This window comes from Lepisma saccharinum, chromosome 27 (genome assembly GCF_977018435.1).
Source record: "Lepisma saccharinum chromosome 27, izLepSacc3.1, whole genome shotgun sequence".
In the NCBI taxonomy this organism is placed as follows: domain Eukaryota; kingdom Metazoa; phylum Arthropoda; class Insecta; order Zygentoma; family Lepismatidae; genus Lepisma; species Lepisma saccharinum.
Window position 1 is genome coordinate 53,690,651 of NC_139255.1, and position 17,364 is coordinate 53,708,014.

The 17,364-nt window shown below is 39.9% G+C and overlaps 1 protein-coding gene across 1 annotated transcript in view; it reads left to right on the forward strand.

Annotated features, from left to right (window-relative positions):
- The first annotated feature begins 1,109 nt into the window (after window positions 1-1,109).
- The window catches only part of LOC145980295 (organic cation transporter protein-like), a 141,969-nt gene continuing 125,714 nt past the window's right edge, over window positions 1,110-17,364 (forward strand). Inside the window, 1 exon segment of the mRNA XM_083113315.1 lies at window positions 1,110-1,940. Coding sequence (XP_082969441.1) covers window positions 1,533-1,940 — 408 coding nt within the window. The 5' untranslated portion in view covers window positions 1,110-1,532.

Below are 17,364 nucleotides of genomic sequence, written 5' to 3' on the forward strand. Positions count from 1 at the left end.
TTTCCGGGGGGGCCAACATGGCATATTTTCCCCAATAATAGTGTTCATCCTTCAAAAAACATTGCTTAAATTTGAATTTATCATGTTCGTGCAATAAGTAACACACATTATTGTGGGTGAAATTAAATTATATGTGTGAAATATGTAATTTTTGGTTGACTTTAGTTTCCTAGGGGGGCCACGGCCCCCCCTTCCGGACGCCCATGGAAGTATAATGTAATATCACCTACTTGATGTGAAATTACACGTAGGCATGGCCATGCAATAAGTATACATATATTTTTTGTGACGAATACAATTTCTAGAGAATATACAATACTGTTTTATTTGTGATTGTACGAGAGAGTTGTTTTGTGAAACAAGTTTCTTCCAAGTATTATCGAAGATACTAAAAATACCTGAATGTGAAATAGACTTGAATATAACTCATGTTCTGTAGTTATGTCAAGCTTGAAAGTGTTATATACGAAGTCTTAAGTGTATGTTAGTATCTCAACTGGTATTAGAGTCGCAAAGTGCTAAACGTTAACAATTGCTGAGGCGTGAACTATATTCTTAAAATAAATTAATATTGGTATTTGAGTTCCCATTTTAGACGTTGTTAATATCAAATTTAATAGACACATCAAAGAAACGTCACAGCATAGACGATCTTGTGTGATCTCTCATCATTTCACGTAAAGATATACGAAATGACGTAAGATAACGAAACATGCAAGTACGTGTAAATTCATGCGGTAGCGTGTGCCATGTATGTTTCACATCATCCATACGTCACATTGCTACAGATCTTGCATGACGTGAACGTCATTTATTCTCAAGGCAAATCTCCCCGAAGTCGAGCGTTATCTTGTAAGCAGAGAGGTGGGGAGGGGAGGGGAGGGGAGGGGGTATAATCGTAGTAGAAGAGGAAAAAAGGTCGGAAGCGTCGTACTACACCTGTCGCCTTTTGCGCGTGTATTTATTTTAACGTAGGAGAAGAGAAAGAAAGCGAAAGGGGGGGAAAGCTGGTGCAAGTCATGCCATCCGTTTGTTTACGGCGTCGTCAGGCCTTGAGAATCGCTGAGGCTGAAGGATGCGTTTCTGTGTATCCCGCGATCATTGTCCGAAGCTATGGAAGTGGTTGCTTTGCGGAGGGAAGGGGGACCGCTCAATGAGCTGGGAGTGAATGAGAGGGGGATCCAGGGCAGGCTGTGCAGTCATTATCTGTCGTGTCACACTGGGGATACACTCGACCGGAGCGACGTGCGGTGGTGGGCGAACCAGCTCGGTTTTGCGCACAGCACTCTCAAACGAACACATCCTCCTGCGGACCTTGCGCGTATGGATCTTCAAGACGGTCCTAACCGCTCGGACAACCCCGTGTCACCATGGATGTCAACGCTACTGTAAGAAGACACCCGATAGAGTGACTAACCATGTTACTAGTGTCCAGTGCGGCTTTGAAGATGCCAAGCGGATGACGTGTTTTAAGTTTAGCGAGGAAACCTGTGATTTCTTTTTTTCAGTGAGTGAGTCTTCAATCGTGCAAAATGAGCTCTGTAGATTTTGACGTGGTGCTACAGCACATCGGCGAGAAGGGCCGGTACCAGAATATTATGTATTACTTACTTTGCATACCTGCCACCATACCGGCCGCCTTCCTTGCCTTCAGTCAGGTGTTCGTTTCGGCGTCCCCGGATCACTGGTGTCGTGTTCCGGAACTTGAGGAGTCCATACTCTCTCCGCAGCGACAGAGAGAACTGTCCATCCCTCAGGTGCAGAGAGAGGACGGTCGCTTCCAGTTCAGTAAGTGCGAGATGTACGATGTCAATTTCACAGACATGTTTGACAGGACAGGTCAGTGGCCCTTGGACCCAGACCCGAACTGGCCTGTGACGAAGTGTCGATACGGTTGGAATTACGACAAGAAGGATTACGACAGGACACTTGTAACGCAGGTAAGTGCACTGAAATATAGGTGTTTACGGAATGATTAAATGTGGCGCGCCTAGAAGTTTTGGATGTGGATTTTGAATGCTACTATGAATATGAAAATGGGAACGAAGTAATTATACCGCTCTATTTTATTCAACAAAACTCAAATGGAGGCTCCTGATAATCTATAACCCCTCTTCGATGCGCCTCTGATGTGGTGCATCAATACGGGGGCATAGGAACCTTATTTTGAGTCAAGTAAAGGAGGTTTGTTTAAAATCCACTTTATACTCAGGTAAGCTTATCGGAATTCGAACCAATGCTCACTGTGCCTCCACCGGGAATCGAACCCGGGACCACTTGTTTTGAGTCGAGAAGGAAGGGGAACCAAACTATCTTAAACATACACCGAAAACCTCAAAATAGATTTTCCGAAAGATTTTAAACAATGCTTTGTGTATATAACATGCGTATATAATTTTAATAGAATTATTGTTAATAATTGCCACGTATATTAGTATTTATGTTGCCCATAATCAAAGATGGATAAATACCAATAAAGGACCGATGTGAAATTACCGGTACCAATAAGCTATTTGTACCAGTTCAGCAAAAACTGGCAAATATATCGTGAAGAACTTCAACGATTGATTCATCTCAGTAATTAATGCATGAGTCTGTTGCGTTTTGCCTTGCAAAAAAGGAGCAGAACGTTAGAAATATATGTTACCAACTAGTGAACACGAATTATACATTTGTATCCAAAAACAAAGAAAAACAAGAAAATTACAATATTGATACGCTCAATTACAGGCTATTTTATTGAAATATAACCGGTAAAGTTATTGCAATTTTATCGATAAATCAATTTGCGTTTATTACCGAAAGAGTACCAATTTAATTTTGAAATGTATACATTCCTTAGAAACAATCAATTTTACATTACGGTTATAGGGAAAGTAGTAATATCTTTATAACTAAACGACGCTGCGAAGAATAACATGAACGGAAATATTAACAAAGAATGTTTCTGCACGTCAGTTAGAAGCCTGATTTTCAATCGTGAAACACAAGTTTCTACACTAATATTTTCTTGCATGCCGAGCGTTTTAAAAGTATCTCACACTGCCTGCTTACATGCTTACAGTCTAGTCAACTGAAGTAAACTATTGGATGCGGTTGTACAATTATCAGACGAGGGGAATGGTGTCCCCTCGCGCTCTCCCCAACCATGGCGTGACGAGTTTTCAACCGAATGTCACCATAAAATGAGACCATCTTCAGTACATGGATTAAATCTTTTTTTTAGGCGAGAGAATTGTTCATATTCGTTTCTTCTTTACAGTATATTTGCAGAAAATGTGAAATGACTTGATTTTCATTGTTTAATACTTCATTCATGCAATTATTAACTGAATTAATTCGTTGTGGAAATGAAGTGAGACGACTTGTGTATTTATCTTTCACTGAAAGAGACAAACTGTTGAAATATGTCTCGTGCATATTAGACAATTATTCGCAAGGTTTGTAGTGGTTGAGAGGGGTAGTTTCAAGACGAAATTTGCCAGAATGTAGGCCTCGTCTAGAGTGGTTAATACAGGCACTACGACGCCAGAAGTCTAGGGTTCGAATCCAGTCTTGGGCATGAGTGTTCTTTGAGTCCCTTAATCAATTTAATCAGATCATGACTCATCCACATCGGCACGATTAGCCAAAAGTGGCAGGAAAGCGACGTAAAATAACCTAATTCAATCTATCGTCTAGAGTTGTATCGTACGCGATGTTGAATGGAAATAATAGATACAAAAATGTGCATAAAAACTTATTAAAACAAACAGAAAAAACATACATTCGTGCACAATAAATGACGCGTATCAGACCCGTGCCTACACCTCCTTGACACGTCTCGTATAAGTTGCAATTTGATTTAGTAGAAATTTTCATGTAAATTGCATTCTGATTTACTAAAATTTCCAACGAAGCAACGCTCTCCGCTCAATTTTTGAATGGTGGTCTCTGTATCATCACCCCCATTCCACTGCTCTTCGATGTTAATTCCAGTCTATATCATGGCGTCAGTGAGACGCAGTAGCTTGGATATCTTGTCTACAGCGCATATGAGAACAAATGTTTCGAAGCATGCAGAAAGCTTTTTCAAGGTGGGAAAGGTTAAGAGAGCTTCTGTGTTTGCTTGCTTGAATGTCTGGATGGGGCATTGTGTACGTATGGTTGAGTGTAATTTTCGCTTGTGTAATGACTCGTGCATATGACTTTTTTTTTAAAGATGAGGCATTAGGAGACTTTGTGGAATACTGCTTAAAGTTACCAATTATCCCATTACGTTACCTCACATTTAAAAAGTAAAAACGTTTGCACCAGAACCCTAATTAATTTCTTTTGCATGATTAAGAAACGCTTTTAAATTAAACAAAGATAGTTTTAAAGTGGGATATGATGCAAAACCCTGGAATCGGAATTCAGAGTATCCTGATTCGTAGTATAGGGAAGCGATTCAATAAATTATGAAAGTCTCACTTTCATTTGTAAGACATTCACTATTGATAGAACGCCGTTTTAAGATGAGTAGTTCAGTGTGGAATAATTTTTAGTAGTAAGGAAATTTCAATAAATTGTGTATATAAATTCTCCAAAGTACCAAAAATTAGTAATCAGAGGGGGAATTACTCCTCACCCCCCTGTCAAATAAGACCACCCTGAGTATAGTTCCATCACATGCGATCAGTTCTAAGAAATGGAGCGCGTTAAGTAGTTGACTTTCGATATCACCACCGAAAGTCGCGGGTTCGAGTTCCGACCTATCCGTGGGTGTTCATTGTGAGTGTCCCTTCATCAACTACATCTTACCATTCCTGGTTCTCATCGTCGTGATTAGTGTTGCCCACGAGACGAGACTTTGGCCTAGTCTCGTCTCGAATTTTTAAAAGCCTGTCACGTCTCGTCCCGTGGGCAACACTAGTCGTGATTAGCCAAAAAATTAGCATAAATGCGGCGTTAAATTACAGAAATACAAATACCATTTTTTCATGTATTTAATACGTGTAACCATAAAAAATACTTCACGTGCAATATATTTAAAGTCTAGTTGCTTTCTTATCTTCGTCAATGGAGATATAATAAGGAAATAGGGGCGGATATTTCTAAACTTGTTAACAAACCGCTACGAAAAGGACGAATGTATAATTGATAATTACAAAGAAAAATGAAAGAACAATCACATCTTGACGGAATGAGATGTATTTCTTGCAAGAACTAGGTTATGCTCGTGTACTGCAAAGAGTGCACGTGCGTCAAACATGATTGATGACACTTGCTTGTCATCACCATAGATTCATTGACTTCGTGCACTTGCGCCAATATATCAACTCTTTCATGAAAACTGCTATATGAATAACAAATGCCTAGTTTTTATGTGGACAAGTGACATCTTTTGCATTTCATACCTATGCACTATTTTGTGCAGTTTCATTCTTTCAGCTGTAAATTTCATATTTCCATTTCTCTCTAGCTCGAAACATGGACGTAACTTGGCGGGGGCAAGGGGGCATCCAAACTTTGCAGGTTTATTAAAATCTACAACTTTCTGGTACCTTTGTTAACCTACTCAGACCTGAGAAGCAAACTAATGAGTAATATTTATGATTTCGCAAATTTCACAGTTAGCAAAATAGCCTAGACGATATTTTTGTGGGATAGAAAACTTCCCCCCAAAGCCCAAGTTCATTTCTGCCCCCCTAAGTTAGGTCCCAAATTACGCCCATGGCTCGAAATATAGTATTACTTCCAAATTCTTGAATTTTAGTTTTTAAAATAATTGGCTAGTTTGCGTACCCCTAAATAGTACATAACATAATAACACGTAAGATACCTCATTCTTTATTTGACATCTATTTATGATTTCGCTTGCTTTTCAAACTTGATATGTTGCCATTGCATTGAATTTCATGAAACTAAAACTTCTGCGAGGTAATTTCTCATCAATCCTTGACCCTAACTGATCCACATGTATGTAACCACCTTACTAATATTTTGTTTCTCCTGTTCATTTTAAAGTTGTAAGGCAAATCGGGGTATTAAGGACCACGGGGCATTAAGGACCGTGTGCTAGAATTTCGTAAAAAGCGCAAAGAAATGTGAAGCGGCAGGCGCACCATAAAAAAACTGCTGAGTGGCTGTATGAAGTTAAAAGCGCATCCTGGAACGTCTACTGCACTAACAGCTGCAGAAGAATCACAATTAGAGGAGTGCTTCATTCTATTTCCTCAGTGGGGTTTTGGAATGAACAAAAAAGACTTGTGTGACGTTGTTCAAGATTATTGTGTTTCGAAAATGAAGGACGTGCCATTCAAAAGCGGACCGGTCCTTGATACCCCATTGGCTGGTCCTTATTACCCAGCAAAGGGGCAATTGGGGCCATACAACCTACCTTTCAATTCATTGTTGTTTTTGCCTTTGCATAATATTCCTACTCGTTTGTGTTGTCATTAATGTAAAGTAGAAAATATAAATTCCAGAATGCATCCTGTTTGTGTTTTCTTCAACAGCTCCTGATGAATTTCTTCAATGATATAGCAATTTGGTGGTCTTTAATACTCCGGTTTACCTTATAAAATCTTTACTATGACCTACTTTTGCCAGAGCGGTGCAAACAAAGAACATTACAAAGAGATCAACAAACATAGGTGTAAACTTTTTCTAGTGTGGCCCTACGTACAAAACTTTTGCAATCAGCCACTTCCAGGAAATAGTCACTTAGAAGCTATGGACTGATGGCGTATATAAGTTTGTACGAAAACACCGTCAAGTACATTTTTTCTAAGAATCGTGATAAAATAAATGAACTAACAGTGATGATAGGATCTCGAGAGCTTTTCAAACTGATAAGATATGGTTCACAGCAAAACGTTGTGCACGAACACTTAACACCTGTGTACTCTGATATCTGTTCCTGGGTGTCAGTTAACAGGTGGAGGCGCCGAGAAATTGTTCCAGTAGACTGCAGTAACCTTGACAATAAAAGTAAATTTTCGTTGTGCCAGGATAAATCCTTACACAAGCGTATCTTACAAAAGCAATAACAATTTGATTCAATGTCAGTCAGTGTCCACATTCTGCAGCGTAACTTGGGTCCTAACTGAGGAGAAGGACAGTATGAAACTCACGTCCCTTATTTTGTAAATTTTAATAAACCTGAAAATGAAGAAAGAGTGCATGGACTAAATTTGGACCTAACTTTGGGGGAACAGAATCGAACTTGGAACTAAACTTTTTTGTTGGGGGGGGGGGGTGGGGAGCAGAATCTAAAAGTTTTCAAGTCCATAAAATATCATCCAAGGACTACTTTGATAAATAACTGTTACATTTGCAAAATCATAAAAATTACTACAGAACATTCCCTGACATTCGCTACAGTCGCACGCTACAGTTCTGTTTTTTGCGTTCTCCCTGCCTTCGTTCTCTTTCCCTTTCTGTTGACGTTGCAGACTGACGCCAGTATATAACTCCCTCGGAAGTTGTGTTGTGTCGTGGTTGAAGATTGTGGATTAATATGGCACCACAAAAGTTTACATTACAACAAAGGATTTATCTTGTCCAGTGTTACTTCGGAAAGAGGAATTGTGGAGAAGTGCGACGACGTTTTGCAACGAAATTTCCTGGTGTTACCGTTCCACATAGGACCACTATATTAAACCTCGTAAAAAAGTTTAGAGTAACAGGGTCAGTTCTGAATAAAAGTGGAAAGAAAAATGGGGAAATCTAAAAATAAAGTATACAAAGACAATCCGCACACAATCCGTGAGTTAAAAGAGAGTATTGTACGAGAAATCGGGAGAATTACAGTAGACGAACTTGCACGTGTAAATGCCAATTTCCTTCGGAGATGCCAGGAATGTGTTGCAGCAGAGGGACATAATTTTCAACACCTTCTGTAGTCAAAGTTAGTACACAATTTGAAAACTTTAATTTCAATAACCGACTGTCGCGGACTCCGTTCGCCGGGAAAGACAAGTGCTGACGCCGGGCCGCTTGCCGCCGAGTGTCGTAGCGAATGTCAGGGAATGCTCTGTAGTTAGAGTGAGATTACTTTCGTAACGTCTCTGGTTGTTTTGGATTGGCATCTTTGGAGCGAGTCATAAGTCCCGAAGCAGGCAATCAACAAACGAGCCGCTGGCGTCATCTCTACCCAGCACCTATCGCTATCCATTTTGCACGCGCTCTGAACTGTTGGTAGGCTCACTAACTGGACTCGCGCTGTCAGCTGGAGTTATGAAAATAATCTTACTCTACTTTGTAACTCAGGTTCCAGGAAGTGAACAAAGACTTATCTTGTAAATTTTCATAACTTGAAAATTTGGTGGGGAGGGGTGGGGAGGACTTACCCCCGCCAAGTTTCGCCTATAGCAGAGCGAACCCTCCTCCTCCTCCTGTCCCGTTCCAAAGTTATGTCTATCACCACTTTTCCATACACGTTAGTAACTTTAACTATTCAACATTAGCCTTTTTTTAGTAGGTAGTAGATCCAAAAGCGGAGATTGTTACGTTCTTACGTAGAAGAGAGTACATTCTTCATTACTAGATTTTTTTCTCTTCATCACAAATAAAACTGTTTTCAACTATTCTGTAGTTTCTGAAGGACGCATATTAAAACTGTGCCTGATCACGATCCAAGGCAAAGAATACCATGTCGTGGAAACAGTTTCTAGCACGTCAAAATACAAACTCATAATTCATAAAAAAGTCAAACAAGTACATGTAGGTCTAGGTTTATAATACTACGGGGTTTTCACAATTAGATCCAAGGATAGCAGCAACATTCGTATGTATCAAGGTTATTAGAAGTATAGGTTGGGCCAATCCGTTGTTTACTCGTGATGACGAAACGACGGTAAGAGGTGAATTTATCCATGAAATGATTTCCAAATCTATGCACTAGTGTATGTATTCTCTTGGGTATTCTGGGTAATCTGACAAGAATCTTCGGTGCATGAACGAGATTTGAAGCAAAATACAGTATAAAGCGTTACACGAACCTCATTTTTTACAGTTCTGTTTCCACTGAAGGTAAGAGCATTCAGATTATAATTGAAGCATATTTACATAATAACTATGTGTCAGAACAAAACTACTATTATTTTGTACGTAAACTAGAGACAAGCCCTGAACGATTATAAATGTCTGAAAGATTTCCTACGACAGTCTCCATCGTGGTGCCCGTATTCATATGGTACGTACCATGGCTGTGCCGAGAGGGGGATTTGGGGAGTTCAACCCCAACCAAAATATCTTCGAAACGGTAACACTAAAAAAAAAATATGAACATTCGCTGTCTTTGACTACTTCACAATATTTAAACCCCCAAGTTCTCAATTTCTTGCTCACCGATAGAGTCGGACAGCAGCGTACTGCACTGTGTTGAAATCAAAAGTTCCCTAAGCTTTAGAACCACTCAAGTAATAAGAATATATGTAGAAAATCCATCGGCTCTCCTGCATAGTGAGTGAAAACTTGAATATTTCCCCTGCAACCTTTTCCATCTCTTTTCATTCTTCTCTTTTCTATCTTTTCTTCAAATTACTATGTCAATCTCAAATTGAACAATTTTCGGTAAATGTCTGTTATATCGGAGACACATTTCTAACGCATATTTTCAGTTTCAAATGGTTCGTACTTACCAATTGTGTATTGCGGAACCTATTTCAAGGTGCCATTATGCTTTTTACACGAAAGTAACTTCGATTTTTCACATTACGAGTAATTCTTTTGGGTCCTTTCTTCCGTTGCGGAACATACAATATGGCGGGCACAGCTGTGGATCATCGCGCGTCGTGCTTGTGTTTTGTCGATTTTTAGTGGGTATTCAGTGTTTCAACCTTCTTAACCGAAAAATAGCTAATTTCGTGTTCATTATGTCATCACAAACCATTGACAGATAGCCCCAAAAACCATTCACGATAGCCCCACGGACCATTTCCGGCAAGGTTAGGTTAGGTTGGGTTAGGTTTAAGCATAGTTAAAATAAAAATTCTCGTTAAAAAAAGGCACGTTTGGAAACACTGGCGAGACCGCGTGACTTTCGACGCTCGCGCCATCTGCAGGTACATAATGGAAACAACGGCATAATGTCGCTTTGCTCAAAATGCAAGTTTATTATATAAAAAAGCTTATTTCTTGTTGTGCAGCATTCTACGGTGAGAAAATACCTCCACGAACTTTCAAAATGCTACAGAAACTCATTTCCGTAAGTAGTTTCTTCTGTAAAAATGAAGAAATGTATCTCCGATATAACAGACATTTACCGTATACTATATATATATATATATATATATATATATATATATATATATATATATATATATATATAATTAATTAATTAATTCTGAAAGAGTATTAAACTATTAATACACACACATGCATGTAATATTTATGAAATTATTATGCTGTCCTGTCTAAAGAATCTCCCGATTTATTTCCTTGACATGCTCCCTGCATGGTACCTAAGACAACTGCGATGCAGACTTGTCTTGGAGTGCACAGACTTCGAAATTAGTTTTCATCCTCAAACAATCGGGAATGCAATTCGACATTTTTCGAGGGCGGTTTACGTTCCACATTTCATTCAGGCTTTTCCTATTAGCTTTGCTGCCCTATAATTAACAACTGAAAGTGAAAGCAATAAAGGAACGCACATTATTAAAAGATTTAAAACCATCACTTAACGATTTTAAGGCTACTTCATATCGATGTGACGCAAATGAACGCTATTTCCCAGTTTTATTGTCCCTTGGTTAACCTTCAAACAGCAATTCTAGACCAGTATTAGTGCAATCATAAACAGTTTTAGTGGCAGTTAACGGTCCAGTGTACGAATTGGGCAGCTGTTCGCGATCTACCACCGAAATTCGTTCTGGAAGTTATTTATAGGGGACTGAAAACCAGGCCGTTGCTTATCATCGGCGCCGGACTTTCGTCACAAGCATTCTTCAGAATCTCTTATGGAAGGTCGGCTTCGAAAAAAGGCACGTGGGATTCGAATTGGTGTGCTTGGCGCCTGTTTCTGTCGTCTCAGCTGTCTCGATAGGTATTTTTTTCTTGAATGAGATTTGGCCGTTGTAACCAGACGAGATTGAACTATTTATGCAGGCCAATAGCAACTATGTCCCCATTCAACACAGAAATTCTTTAATCTTTCTAAAATTGAATTGAATTGTTGTTTTAAGTCCATGCACAGATAGGCTAATCGGGACTGGACCTACATCTCGGTCATCCTCGAAGGGTCCGGTCGCGATTCTTGTCTTAATTTCTGAAATAAAGATGTGACATCTTGAAGCAAACCTCATAAAATGAATGCAACCTATCTAACAGCAGAATGGCGCGACACGCTGCACGTTGCGCTAAAATTAACGATTAACAACCAGAGGGAATAATTCTTCACCATGCAGAAACCACTCTGTAAATATGTGTGTACAGTGGCGGCGATTGGGTGCCAAAATGTGGGGAGAGGGCAAGGGCAGTTTGGTTTCTCTTGGTAGACAAGACTCAGCATTAAGAAGGCATAGTGCGGGGGCTGCCACTGTGTGTGCTCGAAGCTCACGGGTTCAAGTCCCGACCTGGACATGGCCGCATGGGTGTTCTTTGAGAGTGCCCCTTCGTCAGTTTCATCTAAACGTATCGTCGCGATTAACCAAAAGTGGCAGAAAAGCAACGCAGAGGCTCTGTCCGAAAGGTACAAAGTACCGTACATAATTGAAGTATGGTCTCAACGGAAGTGACGTCACTTATTACAGTTCGAAAGCGTCGAGTTCACGATGGATCGAGTACACAGGGCAGAGCACACGAGGTTGGAGGCTAGGTCACGTGACAAGTGGACTTGTTCATTTGTTTGAAACCGTGGAGGTAGAAAGCCAGCATGTTGTTGTTGCAGTTCTTCGAATGTGTGGAAATGTATGTATAAGAGCATTTACAAATGCTATGTGATTTCTGTGGTGAGAAACAAGTGTTTTAAACGTGGGAAACCAATATGTCCTCGGCTATATCTACTGATCATATTTGGCGCTGCAGTCGAAGTGCAGTTCGAAAGATCTTCACTTTCAGTCCACGACTTCAAGACCGCACTGCGAGACCATTCTCGAAGTATGCTCGCTTCAAGTACGGTCTTGCACCTTTCGGACACGGCCTAAGTAACAAACGTACAAATTGTGTCCTGCGTTTGCTCGTAGTGATTTGATGACCCACTTTGGCCACATGTAAAGGCTAACCGTAGAGAAAGACTCAGACGAGGGCAAGGAAATCATTAGGCCTATCGGTTGCGGGGAGAGAATTGATGAGAAATGATTATGAGGAAACGCGAGTCTCTTCGCTGATGCCAAGGTCGTTTCGCAGCAGAGGTTGTCAACGGGGCCGTCCACCATGGCAGATGTCTCGCTGCCATGTTCAGGGAACAGAGTGAAATTTGATCGGCTATCATACCTGGTGGTTTTTATGTGGAAAATTCAATTCATTCATTCTGCTTGGTGTTCGCGTGTGCTTTCCTCTGTGTCCGAAGCTGAGGGGACATGGTGGGGAAGAAGGGAGCAAATGTGCTCTACAAATTTTCAGGGAACAAGGAGAGACTGGCATGAGAAATTTGATATGTCAATTTGTACTGTACAGTTTGACAAAAAAATATTGATGAGATATGGGAACCAGGGTGGCTAAAAATCATGATTTTATTTTAAAAATCATTTTTGATGATTTTTTATATAAATCGGATTTTAAAATTTAAATCGATTTGTTGATTTCTAAAAGAACACGCTTAAATTGCTTGTATGGTTTTTGGCACCATACATATAGATATATGTTGTTTATTTAAAAGAAAGGCTTTTTCTATTAAATGGCCCTGTAAAATATTTGAATCTAACAACAAACTAACCAAAAAAGAAACTCGTTTTAAATTTGTCCTATTCCGAAACTGGTGTCTGCCCTTGTCACATGTATTGCTGTTAGACTAATGTGTGGTAGAGGTTATTAAATATTATAAAGTAGAAAGTACAGGGTGTTCTGTAAGTCTTGACCCATAGCTTTGTTTTTCTTTTTTTAATCAATATGATATGAAAGAAACAGTCTCCAGAACCTTGGATTCGACGCCGAGGACACGTGGAGTGGCTTCCAATGAGTCAATATCTCACTTCGCTCGATTTTTATTTGTTGGGCTACCTGAAAGTCGCTGTAAGAGATCAAATTCATAGAATTCTCTCACTTAAGGCTCGCCTTTGGCAGGCGAATGGGCGATTTCTTTTTTCAAATTTTCCTCTCCGTTCGAAAAACCTCTTCGATGTTTCGAAATATGAAAAATTACATACGCGTAGAATTGCTTCTAGAGCATTGACGTGAATTTTCGTGTAGTTTTCTTTCACTGTTATCTAGATATTATCGCGAAACTTTTGATAATATCTAGACAACAGTGAAAGCAAACTATATGAAAAGTCACGTCAATGCTCTAGAAGGAATTCTAAGCGTATGTAATTTTTCATATTTTGTAATATCACAGCGGTTTTTCGAATGGAGAGGATTTTTTTTAAAAAACATTCGCCCATTCGGCTGCCAAAGGTCCAGTCGAGAATCATTGCTGAGGCGTGTTACGGGAATTTTCAACACGAGACGAGACCGAGACTACCAGGTCTCGTCTCGATGTAAAAAAAGCAGTTCGGTTTTTGAAATTCAGTTTGTCAACCAAACTGTTCGTCAGGTTTTTTTTTTTTTTTTTCAAGCAACTTGAATAGTTCAGTCGTGGATGGCTCGTGGATGGCACAATCACAACACAGTTAAAGCAGAAGTGGCCTGGAGAGAGGTGTAAACGAAACGTAATTGATTTATAATGCAAGAGTCAGACATCAATTGTTTTGAATGACTGTCAATGACTGCAGACAATCGAGATTATTGAGAGATATACACAGTACTTACACCGAACACGAAGATATCTGTTCGGGATGACTTTGTTCATTGACATTCTAAGCAAGCTGTGAAATGTTTGGCAATCGCGTAGCAAGTCAAACAAACCGTCCGTTTCAACACTCAGGCGCGTGTGTATTTGTTGAGGATCAAGGAAAAATTCACCGAACTGGCGTGTTTCTGTTAAGTATTCAGAAAGAACGGAGGAAGGAACTGGAACGTAAACAAAGATTTTGGGAGTTGTCCAGAATACAACTGGTACGTATTTGCCAGTATTCTCCGTCTTTCTTTGCCTAAGAATTGAAAGTGATTTTTCCCCACCGAGCTAGGTTTCCTGCTAGAATGATGAATAAGGAAACGCACTAGAAATACTTTACAACTTGCTGGTTAACTGTTTTTGTCAACCAGCTTGTGTCCTATTTCGTTACTAAAGTGCGCGTCAAATCTCCTGCATATGGCCTTGAACGGCTGAACAACACCAGCGAATCACAGACGCGCGGCGTTGCCGTGCTCTCCTTGACAAGGCGTTTCGCTGAACCACGCTGTCTCTTTTCCGTGTGAGATTTCGACATGACACCGCTGCAGTGCGCTGCTATTGGCTATCGCCATAAGCAGGAGATTTGACGCGCACTCAGCTTGTTAGATCGGTGTTATTATGCGAGAGTAAAGTTCTCCACGATAACTTTTCAGATTTATAGTTGACGCGTATACTTGGTTAACGTGTAAGATGTGAAGCGAGATGGCGCCACGAACGTGCAAGTTATTTTCGTCCAATCACACTCAACCTTCAGCCAATGGGCGCAGCTGTCATTCTGCTCGTCTACTCCACGTGGAGTCCTTGAGCCAATGGGCGCAGCTGTCATTTTGCTCGTCTAGTCATGCTCAAACCGAGCCATCTTTATAGTGTAACGTAATGTGTAAACACCCCTTATCACATAAAGAAGAGAAGAGAATGGAAGTGTGCAAGGCAGCCCAAGAAATAGTGAAAGGGAGGAGTTTGTGTGGGAAGTGAAAGACCAAACGAACCAGACACATAACTTTATTTGCATGTTCAATATTTGGATTGCTAAACTATACTTATTATGTCTAATTTTCTTATATATGATCAACTCCTAAGAGTATCTGTATATTAACTTAAAGAGGGTAGAGTCGAATTACTTTCGGAACATCTCCAGCGGACTACGCGAGTCTGTCTAGCGAGCCTAGTGGGCGTGTAGAACCTGAGCAGGAGGCTTTGCGATAGGTTCTGGGTTGAGATGACGTCAGTGGCTCGTTTCGTTGATTGGCTGCTACGAGAGTTGTGACTCGTTTCGAAGCTTCAAATGCATAACAACCAAAGATGTTATGCAAATAATCTTCCTCTACAATATTAATACATAATACATACATACGTACAGCTCGCACAAGGAAAATACAAATAAAAATACTAACTAAAACTATCTTGACATTTCTAAGCATGGAGGTGTACTGCCACAGCAACATAAGCTTTGTTAACACAGCGCGCTACGATGACATACGTCACGGGTTCGAATTCCGACCTGGGCATGGGTGTTTTTGTGAGTGTCCCTTGATCAATTTCATCATATCATCACTAATCCTCATCTGCACGATTAGCCAAAGTGACAAAAAAGCACAGCAAAATAAACCAAATCAATCAATTAATCGATATGAATCACACTGTGTCTTTAAATATTTTATGTTTATAAGTAAAATAATTATGTTTATAAGTCTTAAATAAAATTTATGTGTATGTATCAAGTAAAAGGCTGGTAGGAAGCACTGGCGTACGCAGATGTGGGCTGATGGGGCTACAGCCCCCTCCGAAATCTTCAGAAAATCAATATTTTCAAGTAAAAAGAGTGAAGAACTGTGGGGGCAGAGTTCGATAAGCAAACCCCCCTTAAAATGACCCCTGATTGCCATGTTTGAAAGTTCTAAATACACGAAATATCTTATTTTGTATGACTTCCTTCTAGAAAGCAGCTATGTACAGTGGGATCCATGAGCATTACTGTGCAAATTGTCCATCAACAGTTCGTGCACTTTATTCGACCCAATAAGAGCTTCACGAATTTAAAACAAGCTGTCGACAACTTCTGCACCAGCATACATAAAGATCCAACGCTTGAAAACTAATAGGATGTAAGAAAAAAATTAATGATAATAGTCATGGACAATTTGCCGAGCAATATTAGTGGATTCCACTGTATTATCCACCTTTAAAATTCCAGCCCTCTCCGAAAAAGAATCATGCGTACGCCAGTGGTAGGAAGAAAATGCGGTAATAGATAAAATTAGATCAATAGTTACACATACTTATTATAAACCTATTTTCTAATAAGCATGTGAAACTATTGATCTAATTTTCTTTGTTACCTTATTTTTTCCTTCTAGCCCTTCACCTAATTCGGACCCACCAGCCGCCGCTGGAATGTGTGTGTAAAAAATATTTCAGATTTTTACTATCCGATTTTAGCAATTTTGTCCACACTTCTATTTGCAGTACGTACAGTCACGGACACTGGCCTCAGTAATGGCGCAATTATCTTATTTGCAGCGGAATTATTGGATTGTTTTCAAGTAGAATTCTGTATTACGTCGTGCAATTAGTCTTTAATTCTTCTTAATGAAGGTGGAAACTTTTATAATATATTTTACAAAACATTGACATGAATGCATCAAAATTACGCTGTATAAATTACACAGGACTACTATATTCGATGGCTGTACGCTGTGAACACATGACACGTTAAGCAACGTAGACCATCTAACCAGATACAGCCATAACGGGAACTTAATGGCCTGTAGTAAAAGTCAAACTGCTCTGGCATCTGGGTTTGCAAGTCTTGTTTTGTAGCAATATATACATTTTTTTTAAAATTTAGTTCTTAATTTTTTAGAGGATGTAACCGAGAACTTGTGGGAAATGTACAGTAGGGATGTCAACACTTGAAAGTAACGAAAAAAGATCCTTGGACGGAATTGCGCATTAACGGCGTCACTGCAGTGTAAAATAATGGCGCGAAGAAGTATTTTGATTGAATTTGACATTTCAGGTATGTCAACACTTAGGCTATTTTCCACCCTTCACATTATACGGGTCCAGCCCCTTACCATAACTAAAATATAACTAACATAACATTACTGTAATGTCGAGGGACTAAAATAATCATACTGCGGTTAAACGCTGAGGCTGTAAAGGGGCACTCGGCCCACATACGGACAAAACACAGGACAACACATATACAGCCCTACGAGGATTATACTGGCCGTAGTTCCAGACGCCAGGGCCTCGTCAGTCTGCAAAATGCAGTTCAGGGTGTACTACGTGGAAGTGAGGTTCACAATTGGGTGTAATACGTGGAAGTGAGGTTGACAATTGGGTGTACTAGGTGAAAGTGAGGTTGACAATTGGGTGTACTACGTGGAAGGGTCACCCCTTACACCCCAGAGGTATTTACAGAACTGGGCAGTACACAGCTGAGCTATTTTGGTCATCAT